This window comes from Hyla sarda, chromosome 13, assembly GCF_029499605.1.
Source record: "Hyla sarda isolate aHylSar1 chromosome 13, aHylSar1.hap1, whole genome shotgun sequence".
NCBI lineage: Eukaryota > Metazoa > Chordata > Amphibia > Anura > Hylidae > Hyla > Hyla sarda.
Window position 1 is genome coordinate 46526611 of NC_079201.1, and position 14220 is coordinate 46540830.

Genomic DNA, 14220 nt, shown 5'->3' on the forward strand with positions numbered 1-14220 from the left:
GTACAGTGTCTTTATAAGGCTGATGCGTTTTACTTACGCACATTTTTAAATCTGCTACTATGCTGGTTTAGAGCGCTTTGCATAGGTATTACTAGCAGACAAGTCTGCCACAAAACAGCTGTATAGTACTTTTTTTTCTATGATTCTTTACAAAGGCTTGCTGGGCTTTGTAGTCAGCAATTAGACTTGTGTAGGAATGCACAGGAGGTCTTTCTATGATCAGCCCACACACAGAGGCAAGGAAGGATCACTTTTTTGCTGTGGATGCTTGTAGAGCCCCAATAGGATTTGTGCATTGTGGATTTTAGTGTTAGGATCAGGCTTCTGGATTGTGGCTTAAAGGAGTTCCTAGTGAAATGTAACTTATCCCCTGTCCAAAGGATAGGAGATAAGTTATAGATCACGGGGGTCCAACCACTGGGACCCCCACGATTGTCTGAACGTTGAATGAAAGGGGGCATGACGAGCCCCGCATGGAGTGGCGTCCGACACACCCCCTCCATGTATCCCATGGCTTCCTGTGGGGGTTGGAACGGCCACTTCCGTCAGACTGGCGGAGCCCAGTCTAGGAGATCGCAGTCGGACCCCCTCGATGTATAACTTATCCCCTATCCTTTGGATAGGGGATAAGTTATATTTCACTGCGTTACTCCTTTAAGGATTGTGCCTCCTGTTTACACACAGTGTCTATCCGCCTCTCTCTCTCGCCCTGTTTGTGTAAGGTGACCTGCTCACAGTGAACGCTCCAAATGGCTTGTTAGGACTATAGTGTAAAAATTCCCTCCCCCCTTGCTCACTCCTTGGCCTTTGAGCTGATTGACAGATAAAGCAGCAAATCATTTGATAACCTGGGTTATCATGTGATATGCTGTCACCCTGACGTCAAGCCACTGCCCCTACTCCTCCATCTCCCTCTGGGGGCCAAAATGCCATGTTTTTAACATGTTTTCATGCTTTTACCAGTTCATGCGAACCGAACCAGTAAAAGTTCAACAGCTCGACGAGTGAAATCCAAAGTTCGGGTCAAATCTGGGTTCGCCAGGCTCGGCTCGCTCAACACTATTTACAAGTTTTGGATACTAGATTTATGACGATAAAAGGTTGATCCAGAGATTTATTTTGAATGCCATATTGGAGTCGGGAAGGACTTTTCCTCTGTTATGACATCAAAAATATTCAGTCAGCATTTAGGACTTCTAATGCAGCCTAAATATCCATTCAGCCTCTTTGCTTGAAAGGTTAAAAGAAAACGGTCATCAGTGACACCACACTAACCTGCTGTTAAAAGCAGGTAGTGTGGGCTACACAGATGACAACTATACTCACGTGTCCGCCATCCGTGCTCCCGTTGTCTCGATATCTTCATCTGTTCCCTCCATTTGGCCAGCAGGCTTGGGGCATGGGCAGGGCATTGTGATGTCACAGCTGCTGCCTATCTGCTGGGCCCTGCTGCAAGCAGGCCTAGGTAAACTGCAGTGGTGAAGCCACAAAGCATCGCCCATGCCCCAAGCCTGCTGGCCGAACAAAGGGAACAGATGAAAATAAAAAAATACAATCATGAATTACCATGAGAAAATAAAAACAGAAAAAAAAGAACATGTTGAAAGAAAATGACAACTAATATTACTATTACTAGGTTTACTTCCAACCAGAATCATGCCAAATTTTGGCTATTTTACACCACACTCCTTTTACAAAGGTCACACCCATTTTGTAAAGAAAAGTCTACAAAACTCATAATAAATGTGGAGAAGGCGGTTTTACATTGCAAGTTGCACCAGAATTCTGTCTCAATTGCAATAGTATATCTGGGCTAGACATGTGCAATTCGGTTCGGCACGAATGTCTAAATTAACGAATTTTACCGTTTTCGTGCATTCGGACCGATCCGAATGCACGAAAACATATTTTGAACATTCCCGAATAGCCACGATAATACGAATAGCAAAGTAACGAATACATTCGTTATTTCCCGACCATAATGCTGTAAATAACGAATGCATTCGTTATCTGTAAACGAACGTGAAGAATTCATTCTGATAACAAATATAATAAAAAGGATATAGATAGTTTGATTTTTCGGATACATTCGGTATTCGGGTACATTCGGTAAATCTTTTTATTCTTTTTTTGGACTTTAGCGATCCTAAAAAATTATGGAGATACCTTTTTTATAAAAATTTCGTAGGGTATCATAAAAAAATCATAATAAAAAAGATACAGTGGTGATGGAAAAAATTGTATCTAATGAAATGTATCATTTTTATTATGAAATGTTTATTCATTTTTAAACAGGGATCAATTTATGTGAGCGGGTAAAGCACAAAAAATGTAGCCGACAATAATGAAAATGTAGTGTGTGCGTGTTTTTCACTTTTTTTAAAAACATTTTTTAGGTAGTACTACTACTCCCAGCATGGAACACACTCTTCCATGATGGGAGTAGTAGTTACCTGTACTAATTGACAGATCGCAGGAGTCCCTTGCGATCATCTTGTATAATGTATAGATGCGCCGGCTGCTCTTCTATGGTCCCCTGCACTCACGTATATTTACACATATTCATATTTCCCGCAGAGCTGTGATTGGCCAGATGGTTACAGCCAATCACAGCTCTCTTTGAGAAATAGGAATATGTGTATATATACGGCCGTGCAGGGGACCATAGGAGAGCGGCCGCCGCATTCATACATTATACTGGAGGATCGCAGCGGGTGTCAGGAGTGATACCCGCAGTGATCTCCCCTTTACTACAAGTACTACCACTCCCAACATGGAGTACACTCTGCTCCATGCTGGGAACTGTAGTACCTGCATTAATAGACAGATCGCAGCGGGTGTCAGAAGTTACACTCGCTGCCATATGTCTATTAATGCAGGTACTACAGCTCCCAGCATGGAGCAGAGTGTGCTCCATGTTGGGAGTATTAGTACCTGCAGTAAGGGACAGATCCCAGGGATGTCACTCCTCCTGACACCGCTGCGATCGTCCTTATGTGAATGTCGGGATCAGCTGTTCTCAGGGCTACAGAGCCGGGAGAACAGCTGACGCTGAGCAGTAGGTATACATCGTATATCTACTGCCCAGCAAGAACTTACAGTGAGCTTGCAATGTGTATACAGTATACACATTGCTGGCTCACTTAACCCCTTGCTGAGCTGTGTGCTATGCGCAAGCCCAGCAAGGGAAGAGTTAACTTACACTGCTGGACAGTGTAGGTTAACCCTTTGGGCGGTATACACTATATACAGCTATCTATAGATAGCTGTATACAGTGTATACAGAAGACGAAGTCCAGCTTACTTCCCTCGAGTCCCGGGCGGGGTTCGTGTAGCTCCGCCCCCTAGTGATGACGTCATTAGGGGGCGGAGCTACAGAAGGGAACAAGGCTAATTAATCTGAAGCTCTGTTCACATTGTACGTTATGTATAATGTGAACAGACCCTTCTGGCAGTGTCTACCCAGACAGGGAGACTCCAGCTGTTGCTAAACTACAACTCCCAGCATGCCCAGACAGCCAAAGGCTGTCTGGGCATGCTGGGAGTTGTAGTTTTGCACCAATTGGTGGCTCCCTGTTTGGGTAGACATTGCATCATGGGTGCTCTCCCCAGCGGACAGCGCCAAAAATGTCATAACCAATTTTTTGTGTTTTTTTCTTCTCGTTTCAGATCCGTGTATGCAGAGGATTACTGCGGATTCGATGGATTACGGCGGATTATTTATTTTTTCCTTTAATAAAATGGTTAACGAGGGCTGTGGGGGAGTGTTTTTTTAAATAAAATAATTTTTCCAATGTGTTGTGTTTTTTTTTTTTTATTGAATTTTAAAGGTTAGTAGTGGACGCTGTCTTATTGACGGAATCCATTACTAGGCCAGGGCTTAGTGCTAGCCCCAAAAACAGCTAGCGCTAACCCCCAATTATTACCCCGGTACCCACCGCCACAGGGGTGCCGGGAAGAGCCGGTACCAACAGGCCCGGAGCGTCAAAATGGACCTAGGCGGTAACAGGCTGGCGTTATTTAGGCTGGGGAGGGCCAGTAACAATGGTCCTCGCCCACCCTGGTAACGTCAGGCTGTTGCTGTTTGGTTGGTATCTGGCTGAGAATGAAAATACGGGGAACCCTATGCGTTTTTTTTTAAAAATTTTTTATTTAAATAAAAAAAAAAAACGCATAGGGTTCCCCGTATTTTCATTCTCAGCACAATACCAACCAAACAGCAACAGCCTGACGTTACCAGGGTGGGCGAGGACCATTGTTACTGGCCCTCCCCAGCCTAAATAACGCCAGCCTGTTACCGCCTAGGTCCAGGAGCGCCATTTTTGACGCTCCGGGCCTGTTGGTACCGGCTCTTCCCGGCACCCCTGTGGCGGTGGGTACCGGGGTAATAATTGGGGGTTAGCGCTAGCTGTTTTTGGGGCTAGCACTAAGCCCTGGCCTAGTAATGGATTCCGTCAATAAGACAGCTTCCGCTACTAACCCTGAAAATTCAATAAAAATAAAAAAAAACACAACACATTGGAAAAATTATTTTATTTAAAAAAACACTCCCCCACAGCCCTCGTTAACCATTTTATTAAAGGGAAAAAAAATAATCCGCCGTAATCCATCGAATCCGCAGTAATCCTCTGCATACACGGATCTGAAACGAGAAGAAAAAAAAACACAAAAAATTGGTTATGACATTTTTGGCGCTGTCCGCTGGGGAGAGCACCCATGATGCAATGTCTACCCAAACAGGGAGCCACCAATTGGTGCAAAACTACAACTCCCAGCATGCCCAGACAGCCAAAGGCTGTCTGGGCATGCTGGGAGTTGTAGTTTAGCAACAGCTGGAGTCTCCCTGTCTGGGTAGACACTGCCAGAAGGGTCTGTTCACATTATACAAAACGGACAATGTGAACAGAGCTTCAGATAAACTAGCCTTGTTCCCTTCTGTAGCTCCGCCCCCTAATGACGTCACCACTAGGGGGCGGAGCTACACGAACCCGGCCCGGGACTCGAGGGAAGTAAGCTGGACTTCGTCTTCTGTATACACTGTATACAGCTATCTATAGATAGCTGTATATAGTGTATACCGCCCAAAGGGTTAACCTACACTGTCCAGCAGTGTAAGTTAACTCTTCCCTTGCTGGGCTTGCGCATAGCGCACAGCTCAGCAAGGGGTTAAGTGAGCCAGCAATGTGTATACTGTATATACACATTGCAGGCTCACTGTAAGTTCTTGCTGGGCAGTAGATATACGATGTATACCTACGGCTCAGCGTCAGCTGTTCTCCTGGCTCTGTAGCCCTGAGAACAGCTGATCCCGACATTCACATAAGGCCGATCGCAGCGGTGTCAGGAGAAGTGACATCCCTGGGATCTGTCCCTTACTGCAGGTACTAATACTCCCAACATGGAGCACACTCTGCTCCATGCTGGGAGCTGTAGTACCTGCATTAATAGACATATGGCAGCAGTGTAACTTCTGACACCCGCTGCGATCTGTCTATTAATGCAGGTACTACAGCTCCCAGCATGGAGCAGAGTGTACTCCATGTTGGGAGTGGTAATACTTGTAGTAAAGGAAAGATCACTGCAGGTATCACTCCTGACAGCCGCTGCGATCCTCCTGTATAATGTATGAATGCGGCGGCCACTCTTCTATGGTCCCCTGCACGGCCGTATATATACACATATTCCTATTTCTCACAGAGAGCTGTGATTGGCTGGAACCATCTGGCCAATCACAGCTCTGCGGGAAATATGAATATGTGTACATATACGTGAGTGCAGGGGACCATAGAAGAGCAGCCGGCGCATCTATACATTATACAAGAGGATTGCAAGGGACCCCTGCAATCTGTCAATTAGTACAGGTAACTACTACTCCCATCATGGAAGAGTGTGTTCCATGCTGGGAGTAGTAGTACTACCTAAAAAATGTTTTAAAAAAAAGTGAAAAACACGCACACACTACATTTTCATTATTGTCGGCTACATTTTTTGTGCTTTACCCGCTCACATAAATTGATCCCTGTTTAAAAATGAATAAACATTTCATAATAAAAAAGATACATTTCGTTAGATACAATTTTTTTCATCACCACTGTATCTTTTTTATTATGATTTTTTTACGATACCCTGCGAAATTTTTATAAAAAAGGTATCTCCATTATTTATTAGGATCGCTAAAGTCCAAAAAAAGACTAAAAAGATTTACCGAATGTACCCGAATACCGAATGTATCCGAAAAAAACAACACGAATACCCGAATACCGAATGTATCCGAAAAATCTAAACCGAAAATATTGCCGAACCGAAATTTTTTTCCAAAACGAAAAAACGAAACGAAATTAAACGAAAATTTTTCTAGTGCACAAGTCTAATCTGGGCCACTATGGGACAAAAAAATTTTTACATTTTAAGAGCATATTTTATATTTTCTCATGACTTTTATAAAGAGATGAAAGGGCATGAAATGGCATATGCGAACCTGTACCAAAATTTATTTCATGGGTCCCTTGTGCTGAGATTGATGCAAACTGCCAGGAGTGGAGAAACCTCAGTTCCTAGTGGTTTAACCCCTTAGGGACACAGCCCATTTTAGCGTTGAGGACACAGGAAATTTTTGTTTCATGTTTTTGGTTTTTCCTCCTCGCCATAACACTTTTTTTTTTCAGCTACAGACCCGTATTAGGGCTTGTTATTTTTTGGGCCACCAATTGTACTTTGTAATTACACCTTTTATTTAACCATAAAATCTACGGCACAACCAAAAAAAATATTGTTTGTGGTGAGAAATTGATAAGAAACTTGCAATTTTACAACATTTATTTTTTAGTACACATCATGACATGTTTTCTTTATTCTTTGGGTTTATACAACTAACAAAATTTGTATATTTAAAATTGTCCTCTTCTAATCCCTACAACTTTTTTTTATTATTTTGTTTATATGAGGCTGTATGTGGGCTCATTTTTTGTGCCATGATCTGTAGCTTTCATCAGTACCACTTTTGCCTACATATGACTTTTTGATAACTTATAATAGTTTATTATAATTTATAATTTTTTTTCTGGGATGTGATGTGATTTCAAATCAACAATTTTGGACTTTATGCCGTTTACCATATGGGATCATTAACATAATATTTTAATAGAGCAAGACATTTTTGTATGCAACAATTCCAAATACGTTGATTTATTTATATTTTTTACTTTTTTTATGGGAAAATAGGGGAATTTAATTTTTTATTGTGGGAGGGGCTTATTCACTTTTATTATAACTTTTTTAACACTTTTTTTGTCCCCACAGAAGAATACTTTTTGCATTTTTAGATTGCAGATACTGATTGGTGCTATGCATAGCACTGATCAGTGTTATCTGTGATCTACTTCTCTGGTCTGCTTAACCCCTTAAGGACCAGCACAAGTAAACCTGTACGCCCCTGAAAGACCAGGCCTGTTTTTTCAAATCGGGGATGTCTGTCTTTATTAGAGAATAACTCTGGTAACGTTTTGCCAATCACGATAATTCTGACATTGTTTTTTGTCAGAAGTTGTCCTTCATGTACATAGTAAAAGTAAGCCGATATCATTTGTAGTTTTTTTTTACAATGCAAAAAATCATGAAATTTTTTAAGAAATTACGATTTTTTGCTATTTTAACACTAATAGGTTGCATATATTTATACTTACTGACCAAATAGTTTATGAAACTTATACTTTGAGATGTCTACTTTATTTTGACAGCATTTTTTTGGTTTTTAATTCACATTTTAAATTAATTAGAAGCCTAACAATTTAACTTGAAATTTAGAAAATTTAGAAAATTTGAAAAGTACATTTATTTTATGTGCTATGCAAGGTTTGCAGAAATTTGAAGGTGGTAGAACATAGGAACACCCCTCACATGACCCCATTTTAAAAACTAGACCCTTCAATGTATTCGCTAGGGGATACAGTGAGTATTTTAACACCATAGTTTTTTGGCAGGAATTATTACAAAGTCAGTATTAAAAATTCGAAATTTGCATTTTTTCACAAATGCATCATTTGTGGGACATATTTTTTGTACATCACTTCTGATATTGCAAGAAATGCATCCTATATTTTATTAAGCTGCTCGGCCAGTGTTTGGAAATATCCCCGCTTAGGCCATATTTGGTTCCTTGGCCACGTGGTAGGACCCAGAAGGAGAGGAGCGCCATTTGACTTTCAGGGCATCATTTTAGGCCGAATGGATTATAGGCCGCACTTCATGCCTGCAAAGGGTTTTAGCTGCCAGAACCATACAGAACCCCCACAAGTGACCCCATTTTGGAAACTACACCCCTAAAGTATTCATCTAGACCAAAAATGAGTACTTTAGTACTTTGAGTCCTTTTTGTGTTGCTGGAATGGATACAAAGTCAGTGGAAACATTTAAAATTTCTTTTTTTTTGAGGGACGTATTTTTTGTACATTGCATCTGAAAAGTAGAAAATGCGCCCCATATTTTATTACGCTGTTCGTCCCATGTTCGGTAATACCCCCGCTTAGACCATACTTGGTTGCATGGCCACATGGTGGGACCCAAAAGGAGAGGAGCACCATTTGGCTTTCAGGATATCATTGTGGGCCACACTTAAACTTGCAAAGCAATCTAGCTGTCAGAACAATACCGCACCCCCAGAAGTGACCCCATTTTCGAAACTACACTCCCTAAAGTATTCCCCTAGGACAAAAGTGAGCACATTGAGCCATTATTGTGTGGCTAGAATTATTTCAAAGTCATTGGAAAAAATAGAAATTAGCTTTTTTTCCCACAAATTCTTTATTTGTGGAACATCATTTTGGTAAGTCGCTTTTGAAATGGAGGAAATGCACCCATATTTTATCACGCTGTTTGTCCCGGGCTGGGCAGTACCCCTACTTAGGCCATATCTGGTTGTCTGACCGCCTGGTAGGACTAAGAAGGAGAGGAGCCCCCTTTGGCTTTCAGGGCATCATTATATGAATAGTCCCCATTCATACTGCGTTTCTGCGGTATAGGTGTCCGTTGTCATGTCAAAAAAGGGATCCAATGTATACTGTAGCCGTCTCATTCAGAAATAAATGAAGCTGCTACAGTATACGTCAGCATCACTCTTTTTGACGTGATGCTGGCAGATACCTCTAACACTGCAGAAATGAAGTATGAACGGGATGCAGTGTAGGGACATGTAAGCACATCCGCGGCTTATTTCACTCCGTGGATGCCCTGCCAGCAGTCACAAGGGGCGAAATCACTGCTGTGGCTGGGTAGCTCAGTGTATCCGCTCATGACTGCCGGCGGGAAATTCGCCGCTATGAGTGGACACACAAAGCTACCTAGCCACAGCAGGGAGCTCATTATTGTGACTGTTGGTGGGCATCCGCATCATGTAATATGCTGCGGATGTGCGCCGTGTGATCCTACACATTATTCATTTTTATTTTTGATTATATTTATTTAATAAATGTATTTTTGTAATTTTTTTTACACTTTTTAAAAAAAAATTCATTTTTTTACACTTTTTTTTACATTGTCTTTACACTTTCTTTTTTACACTTTTATTTATTTTATATTTTTTTTTACACTTTTTTTTAATGCTTTGGAATACTTAGTATTCCAAAGCATTGCAGTAATATGCTGTCTGCCAGTTTTACACTAGCAGGCAGCATATCAGGACGTGCCTCAGGCACGTCCTGTCAGGCAATAACCGGGGCAGACGTGGGGGTCCTAGTAAAGACCCCGGCTGACCAGGTAAGCAGCAGCACCCCACGATAGTTGCGGGGTGCTACAGGAGAGAGACAGAGGGAGCCCCCTCGCTCTGTGAAAACTCCTTACAGCTCGCAGTGGCTTCCGACCGAGGCTGTAAGGGTTAAACTGCCGGGACCGAAGTTTTCATCTGTCCCAGCAGTAACGCAGGTCCCCGCCCCACGGGATTACACACAGCACCACGCGATCACGCTGCGGGGTGCTGCAGGGGTGACAGAGGGAGCTCCCTCCCTCTGTCATAACACTTACAGCTTGCGGTCACTTCCGACCGCGGCTGTAAGGGTTAAAATCCCAAGACTGAAGTTTACTTCAGTCCCGGAATTGCAGCAGGGTTCCGGCTGTGTGTTACAGCCGAGCCCCTGCCGCGATCTCGTGGGTGCACTGGGCAGCACCCACGAGAACCATGGACGAGTATACACGTCCTAATGGCTGAACGTGCATTCAGTCCTTAAGGTATACACGTCCATGGTCCTTAAGGTGTTAAAGACAGACTAGAGAAGAAGACTCCCTAATGACGGCCAGAGGCAGATTAGGACACCTCCGTCACCATCTTCGCTGATCTGATCCCGTGCAATCTCTAAAGTCTGCCAATACCAGTGTGTCCCTGGCTGCTGATAGCAGTGGGACTAGTTAAAAGGTAAACAAAAAAATAATAATTGGCATAAATCCTTACACCCTCAAAAAAGTAAAATGCATTAATTGTATAATATAAATTAATAATAATATAAAAAACCTATACATAATTGATATAGGCATATCCATTATGAAAGAAAAAAAAATAGCAGTATTTGGTCAATCCACCTTCCATAATAACGGAAAACATAGCAATTAAAAAGTCACCTGAAAGTGATACCAATTACAGCTATAACTCTTTGTGGAAAAAAACAACAACACAAGAATAGTGGTATTTTTACCTCATGGTTAATGGGGTAAATTTAAAACACAAAAAATACAAAATTTGTCATTATCATCATCCCCGAACCCCCCCCCCCCTTTAAAAAATATTCATTATGAAAGCTGTTGGGACATTAAGGCCCAGATTGGCTTGGTCACTAAGGGCTTAAAGGGGTTATCCAGGAATAGAAAACTGTTCTAATTTCTATCAAAAACCACTCACCGTCTGTCTCCAAGTTGTAATACCACACCCAATCTGGAGACAGACAGGAAGCTGTTTTTCAAAGAAATTAGCTCTATTTTTCAATTCCTGAATAACCCCATTAAATTGCAGCATTTTTTTGGGTATGGAAAAGTTTGGATTCAGAATGTATATCCCTTAGTCTTATCAGCAGCACAACAGATGGAGAATTTGGAGTAATTCATATATTTATTAGCAAACCAACATTATACAAAGGGAGGCTCAATTACATTCTAAATCTAAATCTTATGGCCCTTACAGTAGAAAATATTAAGAAGTAGCAAGTAAATCCCCTAGCGAGGGACCTTCTGCACATATTTCAAAATTGAAGGCCAAGGCAGTCCCTTTCTCACAAAGTCTTATCTTGAGGAATGAAAAATATTGCAGTGGCGGAAAGGTCACACCAGCCACACTGAAACAGGCAGTGCCCTGTAACTCCTATGGACAAGGTTCTAGACATACAGAGCTTTTACTGATCTGTGGTAGCAATGAGTTAATCTTTATTCAAGGTAAGGGTCCTAGAAACTCTATTGAGAAACATCTTCAGAAAAGTTGACAGGCTTATATAGGGTTAGCTTATGGACCAAAAAGGAGGACTGCATCTGTTGATGGTGCACCGCTTTATCATATCCCCTACTGTGCAGAAGTATTTGTGGATCCGGAAACACCTGCTAAATGTGAGCAATAATAGTGCTTATGGTAGGTAGGCAATTTTAAGTAAAGCATGATCTAGAAGCCAGTAGGAAAGAAAAAGAAATATATTAGTCAGTCTGCCTATCCACCTGTCCTATCACATGTAGAACAGAAAAACAAAAAACAAAAGAAGAGGTGGTGTTTTAGGAACCTTTTATAGTATTCAGGTGTCTTATCAGGTCACAGAGTGAAGAAATGTCCCCATATGTTGTGCTGTTGTGAGAGACATAAGGAAAATGCATGTTAAATGTTCAAGTGGCATCTACAAAAATTGTGATGACTAAAGGCAGCAGCTGCCATCTGGGGGGTATCCAGCCGGCATGTTCACAGACATTGTTTGTATGTTAAAATCTGTATGCATGATATAAAAATACAGAAAACTCTACAGAATTAGACCATGCCATCTGTTGTTTTTAACAAAAATGTAAAAATACAATCCAAAATCAAAGCTTGCCACACTGTAAAACACTTAAGTGACTATGTACAATAGTGAAATGTTTGTGCAGGTGCAAAGGAATATGTCGTAAAATAATACATATTGTTGGGTGGTAGAAAATGTATTAGCTATAAGCTGTAATGAAGTAACAGATTTTAACAGGTGTATCATCTGTAGAGCTTTAGATGAACCATAGATACTATGTTAGATAATAGAACATACACCTATTCCTAACATGTTGTCATTTTTTGAATGACTCCCTTTAGGCAGACAGATTTGACTAATAGGGTAAAGCAGGAGCGGTGAAAAAAAAATCTCTGCTTTCCCTGGTCATGTCAACAGAATTTGGCATTTACAAGGGATGCTGATAAATTAGGGGACTGCTAGATAAGCTATTCCCTTATAGGTTCGCTAAAGGTAAACCTTTGGTTGTTTCTGGGGCTCTGTTTATTGTGACACATCTAGAAGTAATATTAAAAAGTAGGTTTACTTGCAGTGTATAATTACTAACATCATAATGCGATAGACAAGTCATATAAACACCAACATGTTTACAAAGACTGTCTGAAAACATCTGTCTTGAAAGGTTCAAAAGAGGGGAAAAAAAAAGTAGAAAAGGAAGGTACAAATCCGGTGTCCTGAGTCTCCGAGTTCCATACCTGAAAAATAAAAGATTCTCTTGAGAAAAACATAATAGAAATAGTATGCTAGTAAAAACGAAATGGCCATAAAGGTGAAATAAAGCCAATGCTATAAATCCAAGTAGGACGGCACAGATGAAATAGGTTAGGACAGAATCCTAGGTAGATGACGACCACATTGTGCCCCTATTTTTAATGCACAAGAGCTTGATATGTTAAAAAAAAAGCCTTCGGAGAGCAAAAGGAAGAGATGTTTGGAGAAGCAGAGACTGCAAGTAGACTGGCTGTGACACCCAGCCAGGGACAGGCAGAGCTCATGTATCTGTGAGTGATATAGAGCTCTGTGGCTCTGTCCTTGATTCTGTCCTTTCTCTCATGCCTCTCTTCGTGGTCTTGATACCTGTCTCTTTTCTCCTCCCTGCTGACTCTTTCCTTGCTCTCTTACCTACCTCCCATATATACTCTCTTTCCTTTTCTCCCCATCACCGTATCCTACTCACTCCCTCTCTCATCCTTATTCTCCCTCCTCCCTCTCTTTCCTCACCCTGTCCCACCTCCTCCCTCTCCCATCCTCTCTCACTCTTTGCATTTTCCTTGTTGCTCTGATCCTTCTTTCTCCATATAGTTTATCAGTTGTCTTCCCTGTAGTTCTGTGTTTGTCTCCTTCCCATTCCCCTTCCCTGTGTGTAGATGTGTCTCCTGTGCTCCGTTATCCTTGCAGTTGGCTCTGCAAGCTCCGCTCTGTATAACATTCTTCTGGCATCATCCAGTGCGGCTCCTGGCTCAGGGCAGGTGAGGGATGAATATTACCTGGTTGGGACAGATGTTACTGATGAATGACCTATTGCTGTCTTCCATTGCTTTTTTACTTCTTCCATTCCTTATCTACCCACCTTTTTATTAACTTACTCATATCAAATTATTTTTTTCTTGCAACCTTTATTCTGTGGGACATGATTGGCAGCAGGTTGTTTAGAGGAAAGAGTTAAAGCAGCTGTGCATCTAAAGACTGGTGAAGATAAATCACTGAATTTGCCAATGTTTCTGTGCATCTGAGAAGCTGAAGGAGCCATATGCCATTTTTCTGTTGTGCCCACCGCATTATGCCATGCCCCCAAGCCAGTGCATGGCACGTTGCCACATTCCTGCAGAATCAACATCGTTTTTACCACATTCCAGTGAAGTCTCCTTGATTATTATGCCAAACTCCAAAGTAGATTTCAAGCACTGTGCTACCTGCAGAAAAGCTGACATTGTGCCATAGCGCTCTGAAGATGTGGGTAGATGCCGTTCTATAATGAACCTTTCATGGATCAGACATAATTAAGTTCATGCATTGTAAGTTCTTCTGTATTGAGAGAGTAGGCCAACTTCATGGTCATGATATTGCTAGGTCCTTTTGAAATGTTTCCTCTGCTACCATTTTATCCATCTTCTGATCTAGATAGAGATTGATCCAACATTTACAGCCAAGGTTGTGCCAGAAGACTTTAGTTCAGATGTAAATTCATGCAGACAAGCCCAGCTGAAATTAAAATTAGATGTGGTAC

At 41.6% G+C, this 14220-nt stretch overlaps 1 protein-coding gene across 4 annotated transcripts in view; it reads left to right on the forward strand.

The window, feature by feature from the left end:
• Window positions 1–11170: 11170 nt before the first annotated feature.
• Window positions 11171–14220, forward strand: part of GRIN2C (glutamate ionotropic receptor NMDA type subunit 2C) — a 101742-nt gene continuing 98692 nt past the window's right edge. For 3 of the 4 annotated variants that reach the window (XM_056549610.1, XM_056549614.1, XM_056549611.1), the window contains exon 1: window positions 11171–14008. In XM_056549610.1, the coding sequence (XP_056405585.1) occupies window positions 14002–14008 (7 nt within the window). In that variant the 5' untranslated portion in view covers window positions 11171–14001. The remainder of the gene's footprint in view (window positions 14009–14220) is intronic. The other variant, XM_056549612.1, reaches the window with a different exon arrangement.